The 22,567-nt window shown below is 44.9% G+C and overlaps 1 protein-coding gene across 1 annotated transcript in view; it reads left to right on the plus strand.

The window, feature by feature from the left end:
• Positions 1-16,913: 16,913 nt before the first annotated feature.
• The window catches only part of PCSK1 (proprotein convertase subtilisin/kexin type 1), a 28,813-nt gene continuing 23,159 nt past the window's right edge, over positions 16,914-22,567 (plus strand). The window contains exons 1-3 of the mRNA XM_027663853.1: positions 16,914-17,236; positions 18,673-18,777; positions 22,179-22,289. Of these exons, the coding sequence (XP_027519654.1) occupies positions 17,054-17,236; positions 18,673-18,777; positions 22,179-22,289 (399 nt within the window). The 5' untranslated portion in view covers positions 16,914-17,053. The remainder of the gene's footprint in view (positions 17,237-18,672; positions 18,778-22,178; positions 22,290-22,567) is intronic.

Consider the following 22,567-nt stretch of genomic DNA (forward strand, 5'->3'; position numbering starts at 1 on the left):
AATCAGAAATGCAAACAAAACCTTTCAGGTAGGGTTTTGCTGGATGTTTTTTGTGAAAGCTACTTGAAAACACTGTTTTTTCTTGCATCCCTTTGGTAGCCACTGCATGGTGTATTTTATTTTCATGAGTGTGGACCTGAAGTGCCCCCATGGGGGTTTGTACATGCATCCTACTGGTCCAGCTTCCCTATACCAGCTCTGTGGGAAAGGTACACACACTCAGACCTCCTGACAGATCCAGCTTAATCATCTGCAGCCTGTTTTAGCAGGAAAAAAAAAGGGGGGGATAAAGGAAAAAATGACGTGACAAAGGAAAAGAGATGGGTTGCCTGCTTCATATAGGCAGGAAACACCAGATTTGCCTTGGATGCCAGATTTTGGAGTCCCATTGAGTAACTAAAGAAGAAGTGAATCCCTCCTCTCTTGAAGCACTAGCTGTCTTGTCAGGCTGGCTTCCCAGCTAGGATATCTGTATTCTGGAAGGACGCTAAAGGTTCCTTATTATGTAGTTTCTGTGGCTGCTTGTGTGAGTAAATCTTGTAGTCAGGTGATGCCTGAATAGTTTGGCACATATAATTTACTCAATGTATTCAGATATAGTGTCCTGAATACTAAGCACAGTTCTCTCACCAATGAAAAGGACTCATTTTAAATGTTGGGGTTTTTTTTCTTTTCCTTGGCAGTGGGGGTTGTATGTAAATCTTGCACTCGCATGTATGTATTCAAATAAATTGTTCTGGGTTTTTTTTTTTAGAAAAAGAAATGATCCAGACTTGCAATGAGATAAATGGCCTGTCAGGTCAGACTCCAAGGGGAAATATGGGAGGAAATAAAAATGCAGCTCTGGACTGAAATGGATGTGTAATCCCTTTTCTTAAAGTGTGCTCTGTCCTACCAGCCCTTGGAGGCAGGGTATTCGAGCTTTTTTCAGACCCTGGGAGGCTGTGCCCAGTCTCTGTCACTCATGTCCGATTCTGTGAACCATCAGTGGCATTGCCATCAACGTGGGAGTGCCCAGGCCTCCTTTCCTTTACACCACTGTTAATCAGGAGCAAATTCACAGAATGAGTGGGAAGTGAGGAATGAGTACAAGAATCAAGCCAACATAGTTTATATGGGAACCTTGATCTTTATGTTAGCTTACTCTCTCTCTAATTTCATTCTGGGATCATTCCCCTTGGATTCATATAGTGGCTGAGCCTCCTCGAGGATGCAGCCCAGCATGTCTGCTCAGAGAGGCCTCTTGCTGTGGGTACCAGCAGCTCTGTGGGATGAAGCCCACGGGCAAACACATCCACCTGCAGGTGCCCAAGGCATGACCTCCCAGTGACTTTAGGAAAGATCTGCTCCCATGGCCATGTCTGGCAACGCTTCTGCTCCCTGTCCCTGAGGAACAGCTAGAAACATGTCTGCATCTGTGCTGAGAGAACTGGAGGGTGTTTAGTATGCATAAAGCTTCGCTTAGTTTCTTTTTTTTTTTCTTTCTTTTTTTCCCCCTCTTTTTTAATTAGAGAGCTGGAGAGCTCTGTAACACTGAGCAGCTATTAAGGCACAGCCTGTCAGCTGTAGCACTGGCAGGTGGGTATCTACGGGCTGTATCTTGGGTTTGCTGATAGGGACCTCGCACAAAGAATATCTCCCACCTTCATCAGTCCCTCTGAACCAGCCTGTCAGCTCAGGAGACAGGGAATAAGGCTCAAGCTGTGATTGCAAGCCACTAGCTCCCTACCGGGGAGCAAAGAGGACAGGAATCTAACCCTGGGCTGATTTGTAATTGGTGAGACAAGAACACATTTGAAATGAGATAGCTGCAATTAGCATGAGAAGCACTACAGCGATCAAGAGAAATGCTTCGCAGTAAGAACAAGCTGTTGCTTCTCTCGGGGGAAAAAGCAGCAGAAAGGTAGCCTGCCTGAAATGGGCTAGCTGCATCAATTAGACAGAAAGTATACAGCCAGATGTCTCTCCCTTAAAGCATGCAACTGATTTCAAAGGAATCTTGGCTCATTGAAAATATAAATTATTATTATTATTAATCTGGCACCTTGCTTAGCTTAGTTATTTTTCTTTTCCCTTCGTGTTGGGGTCATTATTTTTGACTACTTCTATAATTTTCGAATGTACATGGAGGAGCACAGGGCCACTGCAACATTTGAGAAGAATGAGACAGCATTTATGAATCCAGCAGTGGAAGTTGATGGTCTGCAGGCAGCTGCTCTCCCAGGCCAGTGGTCCCAATAGGGCAGTGGAGATGCTGGCAGTGACCCCACATCCTATAGGTGGTTGGCCAACACTGCCCTAATTCCTTCACTCATACCTTTCTTCTCAAAAAGAAGTCAGGCAGCTTGCAAAAACAAAAGGGCTCAGAGGTGCTGTTTACCCCTAGGAATGGGAGGAAGAAAACTTCTAACTACTTTGTAATGGCAGATGACAACTGAGATCAGAGCTATTACCAAAATTTCTGATAAACACATTTCCTGAAATCAGTGACATGAGCATCTTCCACTAGCACAAAGCTCTTCCCAGAAATCCCACTTCACTTTATTTTCTTCAGTGGTAATTTTAGTCTTCCATATTTAACACAGACTGCAGGTTTCTGATATCTATAATTTTCTGGTGCCACTTCAGTCATGACACAGCTTGCATGTGACCTGTTCATCCACAGGAATCTGGAGATGAAATTTCAAGCACTTGAAGAACAGTGCTTGAGCATATGCTGAATGCAAAGCAGCTGACATTTCTGTAAAAGTTACTTACAAGCAGTACTAATTATCTTATTTTTCTGAAATTTCATGAGCAGCATCAGTGCTTAAAAACCATCAAGACAATCTGGAGAATAAGGTTTTGCTGGAAATGTTGATCAGAGCTCAGAGCTGTAGATGATAAGATCATAGATCTATGGAAACTGAATTTCTTCTGACAGCCTTCCCACTGCAGCAATTGTGAGTATCATAGAAAAGCAGAGGTTTCCATCTCTAAAAATAAATTCAAACAAGAGCATCTTGAGATATGCTTAGTAGCAGAGTGCAGCAGTAGCTGTGGCACCTCCCTTGATCTCCCCAAGGCTCAAACTGGGAGGATTCAGTCCACTGCCTTTCGTATATTGTTTAAATTGAAACACTCAAAACAAGCAGCCAACAAGTGTTCTGACACGAAAAAACTTGCCTTCAGGGTATCTGCTTTCTCACATGCAATTTTCTTTTTCATCCTTCCTACTTGTGCCTTGTTTTCCAGCCCCCTTATTAATACAGCAAGTAAGCATCCTTGATTCTCATCTAGCTCACAGTAAAGGGAAGAGAAAAAGAGGACAGAACCATCATTGCTCTGACAGAGCACAATGGGTCCTTAAAGGGAAAAAAAAAAGGGCCAGGATCAAGCACTTTTTTATGTTACAGGAGTGCAACAGACAAAACTGAATTCACAATGACTCAATGGCCTTGAGCAGAGACCTTAAGCCTGGCACTACCCTGACGCTTTGCTGGATGCAGCAGCAAATCCTGTGGATGATGTTGGGGTAACACTGGTGGATGTGTTGGGGTACGAGCAGCAGGGGAGGGGCCACACAATCCCGAAAACCTGCCAGCACCCTTGCTGCTGTATTCCCAGATGATGTGGGTGGGGGTTTCTGTCCTCCCCTTAGGCCCCAGATCTGCGCATGTGGGCAGTCCCTGGGGCCGCACAAGATAAAAAACAGGCAGGATTGTTGTCTAAGTGACACAACACGGATTTTCCCTGTTTTAGATAAACACATGCTTTAAGGGAAATACACATTTAAAGAAATTCTTCATTGTGAGTCTGGTGAGGGACTGGCACTGGTTGTCCAGAGAAGCTATGGATACCCCCCTCTGAAAAACACTGGTCAGGTTGGACAGGGCTTTGACCAACCTGCTCTAGTAGAAGGTGTAGCTGCCAGTGGCAGGCAGAGGGGAACTGTATGATCTTTAAAGCCCCTTCCAACCCAAACCATCCAGTGATTCTATACTCTAAGATTCTATTAATTGATGCTTCTGTGCTACTACAATTCCATGATTCTGTGATTTTGGAGGGGAAATCAAATCTAGAGCAAAGTTTTACCCAAAATGATGTCAACACAGCTACAGAGAGAGATGGAACTTAACATATAGCATGTGGTGTTACTCTTGGGGATGGTCCTGTGCAGGGTTGAGAGTTGGACTCGATGATCCTTGTGGGTCCCTTCTAACTCAGCATATTCTGTCTGATTCTGCATGTAATATCGACATTATTTTATCTCCTGCCCTTAACAAAGCTTAAAGAAGATTTTGAAGGAAATCCTAGAAATTGGGATGCAAAGGTACCTAAATAATAATCCAAGCTGGATTTATGTTCAGCAAAGGAAAGCCCACATTCCTGCCCCTATGTCTGTCACCCACCAGGCCGTGTCCATGGTTCCTGTGTCCCTCTGCTCACTGTGGCAGAGGGAGTAGGCTGTGAGAGTGGCCTGGGAGACTGACTCAGGCCTGAGCTGACTCAGATTTCTGACTTTCTCTCCCTTGTCAAGGAGCTGTAGCAGTGAACTCTGTCAGCAGCAAATCTCCTTGCCCACGTAAATGTAGTCTGTCATTCAGGTTATATCAAAACTTTCTGTGTATCATAACAAATGGTGTGTCTTCTGCAAATTAAATAATCTCTGAACACTTTCAGTGGATAAAAATGGTTTGGTTTTGTTTCATTTTGAGATTTTGTTTGTTTATTTGTTTATTTGCCAGGCAGGTCCATGTGGCACAGACAGTGCCAACAGAATGATAAGCAGTTGCTCTACACCTTCTCAACAGGGTTTCCGAGCATTCTGGGGGAATGCTCCCTTTTGGTTGCATTTGGTTTTTAGGGAACAGTGCCCAGGCAGCAGCCAAATCATCAAAGGGAAGTCAGTGATGCCATCTGAACAAAGCACAAATGTCCAAGTACCTGCACGCCCACCATTGGAACCAGGTACACAGGTTCACATGCACTGACTGTTCTGCCTTGGGTGAGAGACAAAAAGCAAAAAAAAAAAAAAATCCAATATCAGAAGTGTATTGTAAGAAATAAAATTTTGTATTTCTTACTTGTAACAAACACAACTTTGCCACTAAAGAGGAAACGGCCGCAAGTTTACACAGGTTTATAAACTGCACTGGAGACACTTTCTAGTGAGTACTAAAGAAAGTCTGGGGCTTGGCAGCTGGGGGATGTGGCTCTGGGGGCTGTGACATCACTGAGGATGGGTCACATCCCGAGGCAGCCCCAGCCTCAGGCCAGTTGGATTCTGGTGACCAGTGAGTGCACTTGCAGGGAGAATACTGGGCTGGATGGGGGCGGGACAGGTGCCCAGGAGGTTTCTAAGCCAGAGCCAGACCCAAAGCTCTGAGGGCAGGGCACTGTAATGCCCTTGGGCTTGGAGAGGAGGAGTTTAGGGGTCTCCTTAGTGGTGCCAGGTGCCCAGAGAGGCTTTGGGGACATGCCAGATGCCTCCAAGCCCCTGTTCACTCCTACTCAGACCTGCTGAGCCCCCTTTCATCCCACCAGGCCATGTGTTCGACACTTGTGTTCATGCTGGCTCTGCTGGCCATCAGGCCTGAGATATTTCACCATGACGTGGACACAGAGAAATGGATACTGGAGCATGAGGAACTTCTGAGAAATGAGATGGCTCAGATGCTGGAGGCGACTGAGGGGAGCAGGGACACAGTGGAAGGCCTGCTTCTTTCTGTCTTGCAGCAAGATTGGCTGTTTTGGAGCCCTGCAGCAGCAACCCTGGTCCTGCTCACTTGTGGCTGCTGGCTGGCCAGGAGAAGGAAGCGTGCCTCTGCCAGCTGCAGGGAGCAGGAGAGATCCAGCATCCAGAAGAAAGGCAACAAGCAGCAGAAGAAACACAACTAGCTGGCCAAGAGAAGGAAGTGTGCCTCTGCCAGCGTTAGCTCCTTGGCTGTGCCAAGCCCATCACCAGTGGACACAGTCAAGGTAAGGCTGGACGGGGCTGTGAGCAACCTGATCTAGTTGAGAATGTCCCTGCTCATTGTGGGAAAATGGGGTCAGATTAGATGGCTTTTAAAGGTCCCCTTCCAACCTCAACTGTTCTGTGGTTCTACAGCAAAGCCTGCCCAGCACGTGCAAGCTCCTGAAGGAGCTGGTGGGTGACCTCCTGGATGTCTGCCAAGTGCTTTCCAAGAGGAACTTCATGCCAGAGCTGCAGCCAGCCACTAGGACAGACAGCCCCTCTGAAACCTGGAGCATCCACGAGAACGGCATCAACTACCACCTGCTCGTGATCCTGCGGCCACCCTGCGGGCACTCGTTCAGCCTGGGCCCCACAGAGCAGCTGCCAGCAAGTCGCTCCTGCATTCGTGTGGTGCTGGAGTGCACATGCTCGAAGGAGCAGCTGCTGGGGCAGATGTCCTGTTTTCTCCACTCCACTGGCAAGGATTGCAGCTTGAACCTCCTGGACACCCTGTGCACAGGCGACTACCTGGATGTGGAGAAAGTCACCTGCTGGGTCCAAATGTTGGTGACAGGAGCCTGGCTGCTTTTGCCTCAGTTGCAGCACTGTCAGCTCATGGTGCTGCCCTCCTGCCAGTCCTGCAAGTTCCAGCTGATAGGCATCTCCAGGACGCAGATCACCATGGAGATGGTGTTTGCAGTGCAGCAGGGCAGCTCAGGTGCCTCCCTGAGCCTCAAGTAGACAGCAGCCAGCACTGCCAGCAGCACAGCATTGCAGGAGAGCAGCATCAGAGACTGATGACACGGTTGACGAGGAGCTCAGCACGAGCAGAGCTTGGGCAATCTCTGCCGGCCCAGTTGAACCGTGAAGTGTAGAAGTGTAGAAAGATAGAAATATAGAAAGATAGAAGTGGAGGAGAATAGAAGTGTAGGGGAATAGAAGAGTAGAAACGTAGAGGCACAGAAGAGTAGACCCATAGGACCGTAGAACCGTAGAAGAATAGATGTGATAGCGGCAGAGAAGAATAGAACCATAGGACCATAGCAGAGTAGAAGAATAGAGGAGTAGAAGAGTAGAACCACAGAAGCATAGAATTGTTTTGGTTGTAGGAGTTCTTAAGGATAATTAATGATATTCCAGGATGGAAGGATAGAAGGAAGAAGGGAAGGAAGAAAGATATAGGAAGATGTCTCCCCCACTGTTTGCCCCTCTGAGAAGAAATGTTGTAATTTTTAAGAGTTCTTAATAGATGACTCATGAATAATGGAGTTGACACTTGGGTAAACATACTGAGACTATAAACACACACCTGATGTGCCTACTGTGCTGACCGGAACAGGACACCTCTACCAGAGCCACCCAGGAAGGAAGAATGAGTTCCTGAGGAAGAGCCCCACTCACCTGCACAACCCTTCCCAGACTTGTCCAAGGTATGGTGAGTCCAACACGGTCTCTTGCACCTACAAGATAGGAGATACGTTGTTCACCAAGTGCCTCCTACTAAATAAATCAACTGTTCTTTACAAGTAAAGCAAGGTTTGAAGTGGTTCTTGCAAGTGGACACAAGGAATTTTTCACAATTGACCATTTTAGCAAAAGTTGCTGTGATTTGATTGGAAGAGAAAGATCTCTACAAATAGCAATAGAGTAGCTGAAGGATTCTTGAATTAAAATGTATCTCCTTTCACTCCTTCTTCAGAGATGGTCACTTAATAGTGAAGGCTGTGAGCAGTTTCATGAAAATGGTACCTTTTGACCAAGTACCACAACATCTTATGTGATAGTTTCTAGAACATGGTGAAATAGATCTGTGCGGAACTAAGTGGAAGTGCTTGCTTCCATCTAAAAAAAGGCTTTGGCTTTAGTTTGATTAAATATATCTTCACATGGAGTCTGTTCAAGCATATCACAAGCAGAAGAGGCAGGACAACAAAGGAGATGGGTTGATCAAAAGCAGCTTAGAAAGCAGGGTGTCCGTAATAGCATGTTTCAGAGAACAGGGTTTGTTAAGCATTATCTAAAATTCCAAGACAAAACAAGTATTTCTGTTTATGTAGTTCCATTCAACTTCCCAGCAATGTTATGGTAACATAACTGTGGGTCTACACCCAATCTGGTGGCTGTTGCAGGACTACTGAAATATTTATTTGAGATGTTTTAGTTGCATGTGCTTTGATTCTGCTGACCTTTTACAGCTCTTTTCTAATAATACTTGATTGACTGGATTTCCCAGAAAGCACATATTTGCCTGTGGTGAGACACTCTCGTCCTGGAAGATGATGACTGTTTTCTGCTGTCCCTGGAATTAATTTATCTTGTTGGGAGCTGAATTTTCTTTGCTCACACAGCCAGCTTTGTTTGCCCTGCAAGGTCCTCTCTCCTGTCTCCCCAGTCCAATGGCACTGGGCCCTTCCTGACTTGTATTTTCTTAGAGGAAAAGCTGGAAGATTGCTCTTGCCTGGACCCAGCAGTGGTAGCTGGACAAATCCCAACATGTCTGTTCGAGGTAGGAGGAATAAATTTCTGTGACTGTTTGGTCTAAGAAAGGTGATTGGTGGAGTGCTTTGAAGACATACACTTTTTTCTTTCTTTTGTGGCTTTTTGAGAATGAAGCACCCAGTGACATGTGAAGCTGTTACTTTCATAAATGACAAAGGAAATAGTTCTTCAGGTGGGCTCAGGTTCCACCCTAAATTCAGTAATGCCAGTGTGTGTGCCTGGGGATAATTTTCCTGCCTGTTTTAAGCTTGCAGCATCTCCACAGTAACTGGCAAGTGACTTTCCTGTATCTCAAGCCATGAACTCTTGTCATGGTCCAAAATCCAATTCTCGAGTCCAAGCCCCCCTCCCACATTTCAACCCAGTGGGAGATGGGTTTTCCAGACATCACACAAGACTCCAAAGGGGGGGAAGGGATTATATATTACAATGACTGTACAAATAGATAGTATAACACATCATATAAAATTTTAACTATCTCCTCTATGATAAAGCAGTATTTACAATGGATCAAATCTCTTCTCTCTCCAAATAAAAGTCCAGAAGGGAAGAAGGAAGAGATCCTTTCCACTCTCAGAGCAGCAGTCTCTCTAGGGCAGCAGCCTCTCTCCTTCCATGCAGCAGCTGTGGCTGGATCTCTGCCAGTGCACAGGAGGGAGGCCTCTAAGCCCCTCTCAGCCCTTCGACTCCAAGCAAGGGTCTTTCTCTTCCATGGGCTGCATTCACCTGGACAAAGGTCGCTTCACCACGTCATATCAATGAAGTGCAGAAGCCTTCGTGACAGTCCTTATCCTCAGGGGATTCAAATTCCCTTGCAGAGCTCCTGTGCTCTGTCTCAGAGCAGTGGGGGGGTGTGAAGCCCTCCTCCGCATTCCTTCAGCTCCAGGAAGCCTGAGCTTCTCAGCTCTTCTCTCTGCAGTGCATGCTGCACCCCAAGATTACCACCCCTCCTCTCTAGGAGAGGTCTCCAAGGAGTTTGGGGAGTTTGTTTTAGTTCTTACCCAAACTCTCTCTCTCTGTAGAGCTTAGTCCTGCTCTGTCTCCATCAGACATTTCTCTGTGTCTCTCCTCCTTGGCTGCAATGCTTGTTTGCTGCTCCTTATCTTCTGGCTCTTTGCCACTGTTCTCTAGTCAGTACTGTTCTGGTGCTGCTCCTGCTGCTGCTTATGGTGGAGAAAAACTCCCAGCTTCTCAGCTGCAGATATTTGGCCCAGTCTTACACTGTTCTAAGTCCCTGTAGCCCCCAGCTGGGGGCTGGAGGGGGCTATAGCCCCCAGTGGGGCTCCAGGCCCCTTCCTCGTGGCTTTACAAAATGGCCACTCTTCTCCAACAACAACTACAACATTCTTTTCTGGTCTGGGTGATATGTTTATATTTTGCAGAAGCACTCATTGGCTCAACTCCAAGGGTAACCACCCCCTGGGGGTTTACTGTTTTATAACTTCAGGGGAAAAACTTTTTTTTTCCTCCCACCACAACACTTTTCTTCCCCACCACCCTGTTGAGTTGGATGAGTGAGAGAGCAGCAAGGTGCTGGTCAGCCAACCCAGAGCAACCCACCACATACAGGAAGATATTTAATAACCTTGCACCCTTAACAATTAATACACTTTTGATTTAGGGTGACATATTGGTTTTTGTTATTTTGGACTTGCATTTCCTGAAGTGCAGAAGGTTGCTGAAAACCCCACTAAAAATCCTCTGGGGAAAGTATGCAGCAGTAGAACAGATGCAGAGCCCAAAAGAGCAAAATCCAGACATCTTTAATGGCTGAGGATGCATATATGAGATAAGAGAAACATGTTCCTTGGCTTCCTTTCTTGTTCAGGAGAAGTCTCTGATGAGGAGACTGTGCAGTTCCATGCAGGGGGAGGTAGATGGACCTGGTATGGGACAGTGTTAGATGGAGGGGTGCATGTCTGTGAGGATCTGCTGTGGAAAATCTCTGAGTTTTCTGCTGCATCTTTAAAGCATTTTCTAAAATGCATACCCCGCCCCTCAAAACTGTGTTTGCTTTGGCTGCCACACTGCTTAGCATTCGTAAAAATGCCTCCAACAACATGCATGACACAGGTCCAGAAGGGATGGCTTTGTGTATTTATCAGCTGTGGACAGGGCTGAGTGATTCACATTGAAATTCTATTGCTTTGTCATAGCTGAACGTCGACTGAAAGAGTAGTCAAAAAAACCTTTTCCAACTGTCAGTGGTGTACCAGTAGCTCAAACACTTGCACCTTTCAAGCTAGATTTGAATAATTTGATATAAACAAGCATTTGAATTATGAAATGAAAGTACAGAGATAGCCCTTGAAAGACTCCAAAAGCATGATGTGTGGCCAAGTGTCACTCAGCAGGGCAGGATGTATAGCATGGACACTTGAGATTTTGCCCCAGGGGGCAGCAAAATGCAGGCACAAGCCTTGCTTCTCCACAGCCTATTGCTATATTGGCCAAACCAACATGGGGACATTTTAATTTCAGTTTAAGAATGGTTAAACTTATTCTTCATTTACCTAATACAAGCCAATGTTCAGTGAAAAAAGGAAAGGAATTTTCTGCTGTTTGAACAAATCAGCCCAATTTTAGGCAAGTTTTGCAGAGGATCGGTGCATCTCCTGGTGAGGTGACCTCTGACTCTGGCACAGCCTCAGAAGTGCACCATCCTACATGGTCAGGTGAAACACAAAGAAATGCCCTGGGAAGGTGGCGGTGAAAGCCACAGGCTTCCACACACCCTGTGTTCTTGCAGCAATGACCTGAAGGAACTAGACAGGGGACAGACACCACCTCTCTCTCTGACCATCTGTTGTCAGCCATTACTTGCCTAGAAAGGTTTGACAAGCACTAGAACAGGTTATCCTGGGCAGTGTTGGAGTCACCACCCCTGGAAGGATTTAAATGGTGCAGTAGGCGTTTTGACAGGGTGTTTAGGGACATGGTTTACTGGTGGGCTTGGCAGTGGCTGGGTGGGACTTAATGATCTTAAGGGTCCTTTCCAACCTCAATCGTCCTGTGATCCTATTCTGTTCTAGGATTATTTTCCCTCATGTGTGCACATTATGGGCCCAACACTGGCTTTGGTAGGAAGCATTGCTAATGTAGTTTCTCTGAGTTTTCTCCAGCAAGACTACCCTTTCCTCACACAAGAAAACTTTTCTGGAATTTTAACCTAAATTCATCATTTATTGTAATGTCTTGGTACTCATCCATAAGTTCAAAAAAATAAGAGAGAACACCTAGACATTTTTTAAATATAGGGTTTTATGTAGGTCTGAGAGGGCTTTAATCTGTTTTCCCGTGTATTTCTCCTCTCCTCTCATGTATTCATGCTCTTAGTTCATTCCAGTCTCTCCTCTGTTTCATCCTACTTGAATTGAAAGATGAAGAGGAAGAACACTGTACAAAGCCATTTAAAATAATTAATCCACATATTTAGTCTTCTAGAAAGACTTCCACAAAAACACCACCTTTAAAATAAATGTGTAACCAAAATGGTAACTTTGAATTCTCAGAAATGTTTTCGTCAACACAGTACAGCTGTTCTTAAAATAAGTCATGAGTTTATGAATTTATTGGTTGTCCTGTAGGGATTTGTTGAAAAGCTTGTTAGTGAGGACAATAAAGTCCTCACTGAAAGTAAAATAGTACTAGAGGCGAAAGCCAAATATGCAGAATTTTAAATTGTCAGGTTTTATATCTATGCAGATAAAGGTGATAAAGCGTTCCCTTAAAATATTCCCATTTCTTGATCACCTCTGCTCTCAGGGTTATGAAAAAGCAGGCTATGAACTGCAACAGTGCCTCTTTCTATTGTCATCAGTAAAACTCTTCAGGTGCAATTTGTCTTTTCCAAATAGTGATAGGATGAGTTCCTGAGGGAGAGCCCCACTCACCTGCACAACCCTTCCCAGACTTGTCCAAGGTATGGTGAGCCCAGCACGGTCTCTTGCAGCTACAAGATAGGAGATACGTTGTTCACCAAGTGCCTCCTACTAAATAAATCAACTGTTCTTTACAAGTAAAGCAAGGTTTGAAGTGGTTCTTGCAAGTAGGCATAAGGAATTTTTCACAATTGACCATTTCAGCAAAAGTTGCTGTGATTTGATTGGAAGAGAAGGAGCTCTACAAATAGTGGTAGAGTAGCTGAAGGGTAACCCAGAACAAGCCAGGTTCCTAGAAATAGATGGTTGTTCACCAACTGCTTCCTGCTGGCTTTGGAGCCTGCAGCCAACCATGCCTGGTGTCATTAGGCCTCTGTTTAACTTCGCATGTGGCTAGAGGGCTTGTTTGCCTTTCATTTGCACAGACATGATCAGCTGTTCTCAGTGTTCACCTGTTGTAAAGATGTGTCATGCACCATTACCCAAGCAAATGTAATGCCCCCAAAGTAAATATGCCCCACAAGTTTGCAGGCAGTAATTGATGGAAAAACAGGTGTTTCCCCTATTCTCTGTGATTACCTACACATATGGCTTCTTTTATACCATTCTTTGGTCATTTTGTAGTGTTGGCTCCTGCAGAAAAAGAAATAATGTTACTGAAAAAGAGTGGGTTTCAGGGGTGTTCTTTGGTCCATAGCCAGATTAAATAAAAACAGCACAGCCTTTTCTAGTATTTAAGTAATTAAACTACAGCAATGACCACATCCACTTTAGGCATTGAAATGCTTTTCCAGCTACTCTCATTTTAAAACATGGTGCCCTGACTTAGCAAATTAAAGCTACATTTAAAACAAATTCCCACTTGAATGATGAACATTCTCAAATTGGACCTTCCAGAGAGAATCAATAAAATAATATTGACACCTGTGTAGCTGGTTGGTTTTATACTTTGCGGCCTGAAGTTTTGTTTTGCAAAAGCATTTAGCTGCTGACAGCTGTGTAAGATCTACTGGTCTTGCAGTGTCAATAACAGGAAGATTTTGTAATGATATGCAGGAAGAAATATCAGTGGTCACTTTATTCACCAGATTTTCAGCAATGTCTTGTTCTCCTAGGTCAATGCACTTGGAGAAAGAAAAGGAAGTGTCAGAGCAGCCTGAGAGCCACTCTCAAGTGGTGAAGGCTGGTGATACACAGTAGCCAAAACACTTAGTGGAGGACTGGGTTGATGTTTCATCCCTGTGCATTGATCTGTTCCCTCAAGTATGTCTCTGTCTCTGCATCACTCTTTTTTTTTTTTAATCGAAATTATATCTGCAACATAATAAGAGGATATAATGATGGCATTCCCCTCAAAACTTCTGAATCTTCTGCTGGTAAAAGTAGTGTTTTTTGATTTTCCTTATGCCCTGTTCCTGTTTATCTCTGCTCTTTCCTTATTTGCCTCAGCAAGAAAGACAATGGTTTCTCTTCTACAAGACTTATAAAGAAGAGTGGTAATGTTCTCACTTTATAACTTCCTGTGATGGTTTCATTTCAGTGACAGCTTTCTCACTTCAGCAGTTTCAGGGGTTTGTGCCTGTGCTTCTCACTCTGTAATCAACACATTTCTCAGGGTTCTGGCTACCATTCAGAGGTGATGAAGCTTCTGAACTCCCCATCCTTCCCCTGCATATTCCCCTGCAGATTTTGCCCCCTGCATAGTTCTGGCTGATGGGACAGATTTGTGGTCAGAGTGGAAGTGGTGAAGCCACATGGTACAAGGTGCAGGAGTGATCCTCACACCAGCATCAGCCTCAGCAGTCAGGAACAGGCATCTGGAGAGATGCCACAGCAGTCAAGCAGAACTGGGCTCAAGATTATGGACTTGAGCCTTAAATAAGGATCATTAGTTTCAAATGTGTTATCTCTACTAATGAGGAAGGAAATAGGGTGTTATGTGTAAGTGCTTGGCTTTTCAAAACCAGCCTTTCTCCCTTTTTCATGGACAAGTCTTTGAAGGATCAGAAATGCAAGTACAAAAACACACCTACAGCCTGAAACCTTCACATGCTTTTTGACAACAAGGAAGAAAAATCCACTTGGTTAAACTCCTAGCCCTTTTGATTCAGGATTTCATCTTCAGTATTATACTCTGTACTGACGGATATCTTACCTATGTGCAAGGGAACATTTTGCACTTGGTCTACAAGGAGATATGTCAGCTTGGGAAATGCAATGATTCCCACTGAGATATACTAAAAAAAACTAAAGAGCTGCTTTACCAGCAGTTCTGCGCCAGATACAAAGAGGTCCTTATCAGAATGTGGAACTCTCTTGATATCATGTTAAACTGAAGTTATAAAGGAGAAATAATATTTTTATAGTTGGTCTCATGCTTGCTTCTGATTTTACACTCAGGCAGAATACCACTGGGTGCATTAGGGGGCTAAATAAATCTTCCACTGATAAACAACAAACCTAAATTTTTTATGAAGTGTGAAACAATTATCTTTGACTCCACCTGATGCTGCTGAGCTATTTTTTTTGTGCTATTATTTATTGTGCTATTATTAGACGGGAATGTAGTGGGTTGGGCAGCATCTTTCCTGAATGGATGGGATAACCAAGTCCATGTAGCACAGAGCTCATTCTCTAGCACAGCTCAGAACTCTGTACCCAGTCCAGCCTCCTGCACAGAAGGATATCCCAATGAACAAACACATGTGAATGAATTAATAATTTAGAAAAGAGTACCTAGATTTTCAAAACACTATTAGGGATGCAGATGTTCTAACTCCTGTTTAAAGACTTGAGGATATATTGTCATTATACATACATATGACCCTCATTTCATTTCTGTACAGAGATAATGTTTCTGCACTGTTCCTTAATACCAGATGTAGAAGTCAAGCCAAGTTGTAGTCTCAGTGATTAGAAATGAGAGATAAAAATTCCTTTGTGTTTTGAGTAGAACAGCAGTGCTATAACTTCACAGGAAAAAACTCCATGGAATCAGAAACTGCTTGGTGACGTGACCACATTTAAAGAAGGCCTCAGAAACAGTGGTAAGAATGAAACGGAGGGATCTTTAAGGCAGGAAAGTGAAGAAAATGCATTTTTGGCAGTGAACACTGAGAAAATCATGCAGAGAATAAAATAAATTAAAATGAACAGAAACCACATGCCCTGATTGCTGGCTTGGTTTTGACAAACCTTGACCTGTTGTTTTACCATGTTGCAGAAACTGAGTTTGGGCGAACACCAGGATGCTGTGTAGTGCCATTTCATCAGTGTTCTATTCTATATCAATATTTATTGATATTCTCTTGGGCTTGTGGTATACTTACTACACACTCATCCTTTTTTCCCTTCTAGATCCATTCAGATTCCTACTGTTTTAGGCTCCTACTCAGCAGCAACAGTGGTTACAATCCCCCAGTCCTTCAGGGCCCTGGAGATTCTCAGAACCCTGGCACCCTGATGTCTGAGGTTGAGATGTCAGACACTGATGCACTGGTCTTGCACAATATTTTCCTCTCCTTATTGTCTCATATTTATGTTTTTAGTTGTCTTCCCATTTTTAGAAGCCAGTGAGGAGTAGGGCAGGCATATCTGTCACTCTGTAATAAACAGGAGGAAAACAGTATTGAACCACAGATCTAAAAGCAGCTTATTAAAATTTACAGTTTAAAAGTTGGAAGAGTCAAGCAATGAAATATAGTGAACTATAAGCTGAAGCTACTAAAAAGTTCATTTTCAGAGGCAAAGGAAAGAGCATTTAGAAAACTTTTAGAGGCATTTTCTAACCTGCAGAGATAAACAATGAAAGGGTAGATGGAAAGTTAAGTAAAACTGAAGGAGCTGGGGAAATGCACATGCAAATGGAAATAAGTGTTTGAGAAACTGAAGTATTTGCTGAAAAAAGTGCAACGTGATGTGATTTATATATATATATATATATAGTTTGAAATTGTTTTTAAATGAGTAATTGTACAAAATGAGTAAGCGTGCTTCAGGATAACTGTATTTGCTACATCATCAGGGTGGGCAGTGGGGCCCATTAAAGCACCGTATCTGTGGTGTGCCGGAGGTGTCAGGCGTGTTAATCAGGCTGTGCCGTCCGGTGGATCCCGGGTTATGAGCTTTACTGAATACAAAATGCTGTATTTCCCCCTGCCTTGCCCTCACACCCAGGCGAGAGGCGACGCGGGGCTGGGGGGAGAACACCAACCCGCGAAGGGATGGGTGCGAGGGGCGGGCAGGGCCCGCGCTTTTGCCTCGCCTTCGGCTGGGGGTCAGTCCTACCCATTACCTAACAGTAATGGAAACGATCCTACACCGGCACCGAGCCCCAGCCCCTGCGTTCGGGAAGCCGTCCCCTTCTCCGCGGGGACCAGACGCCCGTCCCCCCGAGCCGCCACCTCCCCCTCCATCACCCTCCGCCCCCGTCCCCCGGGACTCGCCAGGCTTCGCCCCCGCTCCTCCCGCCCCCTCCCGCTGGTTTCCGCGCCCCCCCGGGGAATCACCCCCCCGACTTGGGGGCCAGGTACACTTGACGTCAGGATGGCTGTCGTCGTTTTGACGTGTAAACACTCATTTCCATTCCGGCTCCGGAGGGTCTGGGAGCCTCGGGCAGCCGCGCCGGCAGGCAGGCAGGCAGGGATCCGCTCCCCGCCATCGCGTAGCAACGCGGCGCCGCAGCCCGCCCGCATCCCGCATCCCGCATCCCTCGTCCCTCCCGCGCCCCGCGGCCATGGCCGGGCGGCGCTGGGCCGGCCCGTGCGTGGCCCTGGCCGTGCTTTTGGCAGCCTGGAGCCTACCCCGAGGAGGCAGCGCCGAGAGGCTCTTTCTCAACGAGTGGGCGGCGGAGATCCCTGCCGGCCCCGACGCGGCCAGAGCCATCGCGGAGGAGCTGGACTACGACCTCGTGGGGCAGGTACGGCCGGGCGGGGGGCGGCTCCACCACGGTGCTCCTTGCCTTCTCCCCTCCCTCGAACTTGTGCCCAACTGGCGCCCGCGGGGCTTCGGGGAGTTTGGAGCGCCCTCTCCCCCAGCGGGCCCGGGTATGTGTCCGGGTCCGCATCTGGCGCCTGGACGGGGACGGCGCTTCCAGAGGGGACGGGGCGGGGTGATTCGGCCCTTCCTCAGGAGACCAGTCAGGGGTCGGGCAGGGACCTCCCGCTCTCCTTGAGAGGACCAGGCAGGCTCGGGCGGAGGGTCCAGCTCTCTCTGAAGGGGTCCAGGCAGAGCACTTGGCTCTGCCCGAGGAGACCGGACAGAGTCAGGAAGGGCACCCCTCTCTCTCCTGAGGAGACTGACCAGGCGCCTCGCTGTCCCAGAGGGTCCCAGGGCTCCCCGTCTCTCCCCGAGGAGTCTGGGCAGGAGGAGGGCGCGGGCAGTCCCGGCTCCAGCCCCGCGCCGCCCCCGCCCCGGCGGCTCCATCGCCATCGCGGGGCTTCTCCTCCAGCCATCCCTCGGGCGCTTTTTTGGGATGCCGTGACGTCAGCGTTGTCAGGGATGAGTAACCGCCTTGAGGGAACAGCCTTGTCTCACCTCCCGGCGAGGGTTCTGTGCCTGGCACCGCGTCCACCCGCGCCGGGACCCCGCTCCGCCCGCGCCTCTCCAGAGGAGTGGGTGGCCGGGGTCGGGGTCAGCCCTGTTCCGAGCGCCTTCCCGCCCCCTGCCCAGCCCCACGTCCAGGCACAGTCGTGTTCTCCAGACTCTCAACCGTCACACGTAAGTGGGACCCCAGCTTCGTGGCTTTGCTCGTTCTGCCTTTGTAGTCGGTGCATTTTGCCACCACCAATTTTCAAAAGCCCGTCCGTGGGGAAGGCGGGTGTTTAAAGCCACCCCAGCTCTCCCAGTGACCGGCTCCTGTGCAAGGGAAAATGCCATTGCAGTGGGTGCCCGTACAGACCAGCCCCACAGTGAGATATCTGCAGCCTCGCAAAGCTTTTTACACCTGTCCAGCTGAACCCCAGGAAGAGCAAATAAAACTGGGGTGTGACCACACATAAAACCTGCCCTTTGAAATGTGGCCCTATCAAGGTGTGTCCATGAGTGTAAAGGTCACTGCTAAAGGTGATACCTTACTGAGTACTGTAGTAGTCATGACTGCACTTGAGTAGCCTAAATGAAAATATTCCCCCAGTTTCTTCTGACAGCGCACTGTGATAAGCACTTGTTACTTACCACAGTGATGAGCACTCCTTACTTGAAGAGTCTTTTCTAGTTCAGATTAAAATATCAAAAAGCGAGTTTCTTGCTCCTTTGTCTTTTGAGTGGAATGAATTTGGTCGGATTCTGATTGTTGTTACTTGCTGACTGTGGGAAAATTCCTCTTGGCAGTTAAAGTATGCCTGTGTCTTACAGATTGGATCGCTCAAAAACCACTACCTATTCAGACATAAAAGCCATCCCAGACGATCCCGAAGAAGTGCCATTCATATCACTAAGAGACTTTCTGATGATGAGCGGGTGAGTGTTAAATTTAATCTTTTTTTTAATCTCCTTTTTTTTCCTGTTTTTGCCTTTTTTTTTTTTTTTTTTCTGTTGCCTTATTGCTGGATTCATAATGAGGTCACAGGCAGGCTTTCCTCGTTTTGCAAGTCTAATATATTCAGCCAACTGTACTCATGGTGAATAATACTTAACTATTCTGTCATTAACAGGCAGAATCTGACCCTTCCTTACCATATATTTTACAAGAACTTTCCAAATTAAGATCTAAGATGTGCAGCACTCTTAATTTCGGATGTTGATGTGTCACTGATAAAAATGTGAACGGGGATCCACAGGGCTTGGTTCAAAGTAAAAATCCATACATGCACTAAGTTTAATTAGGCCACGTCTGTGCAATTACTATGAGAATTAGATTTGATTTAAAGTGGCTGAGTATTAAGTAAAAAAACGAAGTAGGGAAAAAGGGCTGAGGTTTTGCCTGATTGGCTTCCCTGAAAAACTAAAGCCCCTTCTCAAAGGATCCATCACACATTCCAGACTTGCCACCTTTTCTTACACTGGGATCCCACTGCAGTCAGAGAATAGGCACACTGGAGAGCCAGGGATCTCAAGTGTGATTCACTGGTGAATAAGACTCCCAATTTATCTGACCTCTGTTTAAGAGAGAAGCATTTCTGTTTGTTAGCATACTGAAAAACTGAGGTTCATGACAAATTTGAGGAGCAGACCAGAATGCTGTCAGCCTCTCTCAAAAAATGTTTTCTGTCAAATTTCAGAACAACAAAATTTGATTTACAGGTCAGCATTATTGTAGCAATCATTGTGACAATATGAGCAGTCCAAAACATGAAGTAACCTAATCATAAAAACTGGCAATTTACAATATAAGAACAAATCATTTGAGCATGAGTAATTTCCTGTCTGGAGGTTTTAGATACAAATGTCAACTAGGAGGAAATATTCTATATGTGGTGAGACAGGGTCTTTGTTTTCCCTATTGTCTTTTAAAACCATACTCCCATCTATGTCCTTGCAAACATTGATTTAACAGTTAAAGTTGAAATAATTCTAACTTCAAACCCACAGCTTCAATGTAAACTAGTGTTCTAATTTATGCCCATACATATGATCAGATGTCCAATGTCATCATAGTACGATGTTCAGGAACAGAGTTTTAGTTGCAGTTTCTCCCTTTTTTGGACTTAATACATTGAATACATCTCTTACACAGGAAAGAATGACAGTGCTCAATACATTATATTCTAAAATTGCAGCAGAATGGAAGTGGTTGTGTTACTCACATTGCCACCAGACATTACTGCAGACTTGCATACTTAGATCCAGAAACAGGGCTTCAAAGTGCTGCAGGTGATTTGCTAAATTTACTCCAATTTCCCTTTTATTTACCATCTAGTATGCAAATTAACTCTGTGAATGAATGAGATGTAATTTTGCATTATGTAAGTGTATAAACACAAAGCAATCATGTAACGTGTAGTTACACGCAGACCTTTGCTCTAAAGAGCTGTTCTTGTTCAGCAACAGCCTATTTAAAAAAGTTTTAAATTCAGCTTTTAAAAAGGGAAAGAAAAAGGAATCCTGGTTTTTGTTTGTATAACGCCTCCATGAATTTCACGGTATGTTAAGTGTGAAAGCTGTGGTAAAACTTGGCTCTAATCTGAATATTTATCTGCTTCCTATAGTGTTTGTTGTAAAACTGATAAAGGCTGTGAATACATTGAAGGGGTATAATTATCCAGTTCCATAACTTCTTCTGGTGTTTGCACTAGTTTCCAAATCTACTTTTCTTGCAAGTAGATTTGAATCGAGATTGTTTTACTAATTGATATATCAGGGGCTGGAGATTTGGCACAGCCTTCAGCTTTTGCTGTAGGTGGATGATTGGAACCTCACCCAGCTGCTGAGTGACAAACATTTGGCTTGTTTGTCTGACATACGTGCTCGGGAGTTTCAGCTCATTTCCTTGCTGCACTTGTCCACAGTGAAAAAAAAAACCCAACATGGAAGTTGTCAATTGTTAATTACTGTTGGGTGATGACGAGGTCAGGCTTTGCTATGGGCAGGGAAGAGAGACAAACGTAATTGCTTTAACGTGTGCACAAGTATGTATAGTGCTAGATATCAACAGGGCAGTTTAAAATACACTTGCATAGGTATATTCATCTTCTATAACTGACTAAGGTTTGTAGGGGGCTTAGGACTAAATATATAGCAAAAAGAATAGTAAACATGCCTGGTGTAGCTACCATTTTAAAGGATTTGTGTCCTGGTAGTGAATTTTCATTAGGCTTTCACTACAAAATTGTATTCTCATCTAATGAATACTTTTTTTGTCATTTTAATTTCTGAGTCATTATTGTTTCATGTATGGCAATAAATGTAAGGATCATAAAGCCGTTCAATCACAGCACATAAAAGGAATGAAATCTACTCAGAGGTTGAAAGCAAAAGGTTAGATCCAAGGCACTCAGCATGTGAGGCTTGTCACAGGATCCTGGCAATCCACTGAACTTGAGTTTGCCTTGGTCGTTCAGAAATTAGGATGAAAAGTACCATCCTTATCTGTGTCAGAGTGACTGTACAGGTACGAACTATGAATAATGTTTTATTCCCATTTCCAAAAGTAGCACACAGCAAAGAGAGAGGTATCATAGTCAGGATTTGATTTGAATGGGCTTAGTAATACTTTCAAGGGAGCTGAGTGGGATACACGTTTAAAATACCACCAAGTGACTTAGAGGTTGCTCTTTCTGTGCACAAATGCTATGAAATTCATCGTATTGCTGCTTTAGAAAAACATGTGGAAAGCATTTTGGCTTTCAGTTGCCTTAAGTGGAATCAAGCCGGTGATGAAGGTAGTCCAATATTCATATCTTACTAATTGATCACACTTCAAAACACCACTCAGAAGGATACTTGAAGGTCTAGCTGGTCTATGAGTAACAGCATCATTATGATTGCTAGACTAAAGCCAGAGATAATCCTTCTTCTTTCCTTTTAACTCCCTGTAGAAATAGAGTGTGAATAAAAGGTAGATAGGGGAAATAAGCAGGCCATGGTTTTTCTTGTTTTGATGACCACCAGTGCTTAGATGACCTTCTAGCCATACCACACAGTTTTATTTGACATAAAAGCCTGCATTATGTCACTCACAGGAGTTCTACTGTTAACTTGTACTTCATGATTTTCTATGAATTGATTCTACAGCATCATGATCTCACCAAGCCCTCTTCCCCAAATCATGCTGTATCACAGTATAAACAATCCTTCTCTCCGTATCGAGCATCGCTGATTTTGCTTTAGGCATCAAAATTTGCCCATGTGAGAAAAACCCTTATGCTCTAGAGTCCTAAACCAAGGAGGTTCACTTATCATATTTTTCCAAATAATTGTAGGTGTCATGGGCAGAGCAGCAATATGAAAAGAAGCGAACTAAGCGTGACACTGTGAGAGACTCTGCAGAAAGTCTTTTCAATGATCCTATGTGGAATCAGCAGTGGTATCTGGTAAGAATTTGTTGCATTGTGGAACTGAGGATGATGGATTTTGGTTGTGCTCCATTATTTTGCTGGTAACAAAGTGATTGCACTGAAGGGAGTAAATGAAGAGTCCCTTTCATTAGCATATGCTGTAAAAATGAGAGATCTTTGTGCATAATATTTTCAGGCAACCTTCTATTTTATTTCGAGTGTTGTTTGTACAAAAATTCTAAAAAAAAATTTAGGGTGCTGGTTAGGATGGCGGTTGATACAAGAAATTTTAACAGTGGAAAGCTACATTTAGG

This window comes from Corapipo altera, unplaced genomic scaffold (genome assembly GCF_003945725.1).
Source record: "Corapipo altera isolate COAL_440 unplaced genomic scaffold, ASM394572v1 61153, whole genome shotgun sequence".
Classification (NCBI taxonomy): domain Eukaryota; kingdom Metazoa; phylum Chordata; class Aves; order Passeriformes; family Pipridae; genus Corapipo; species Corapipo altera.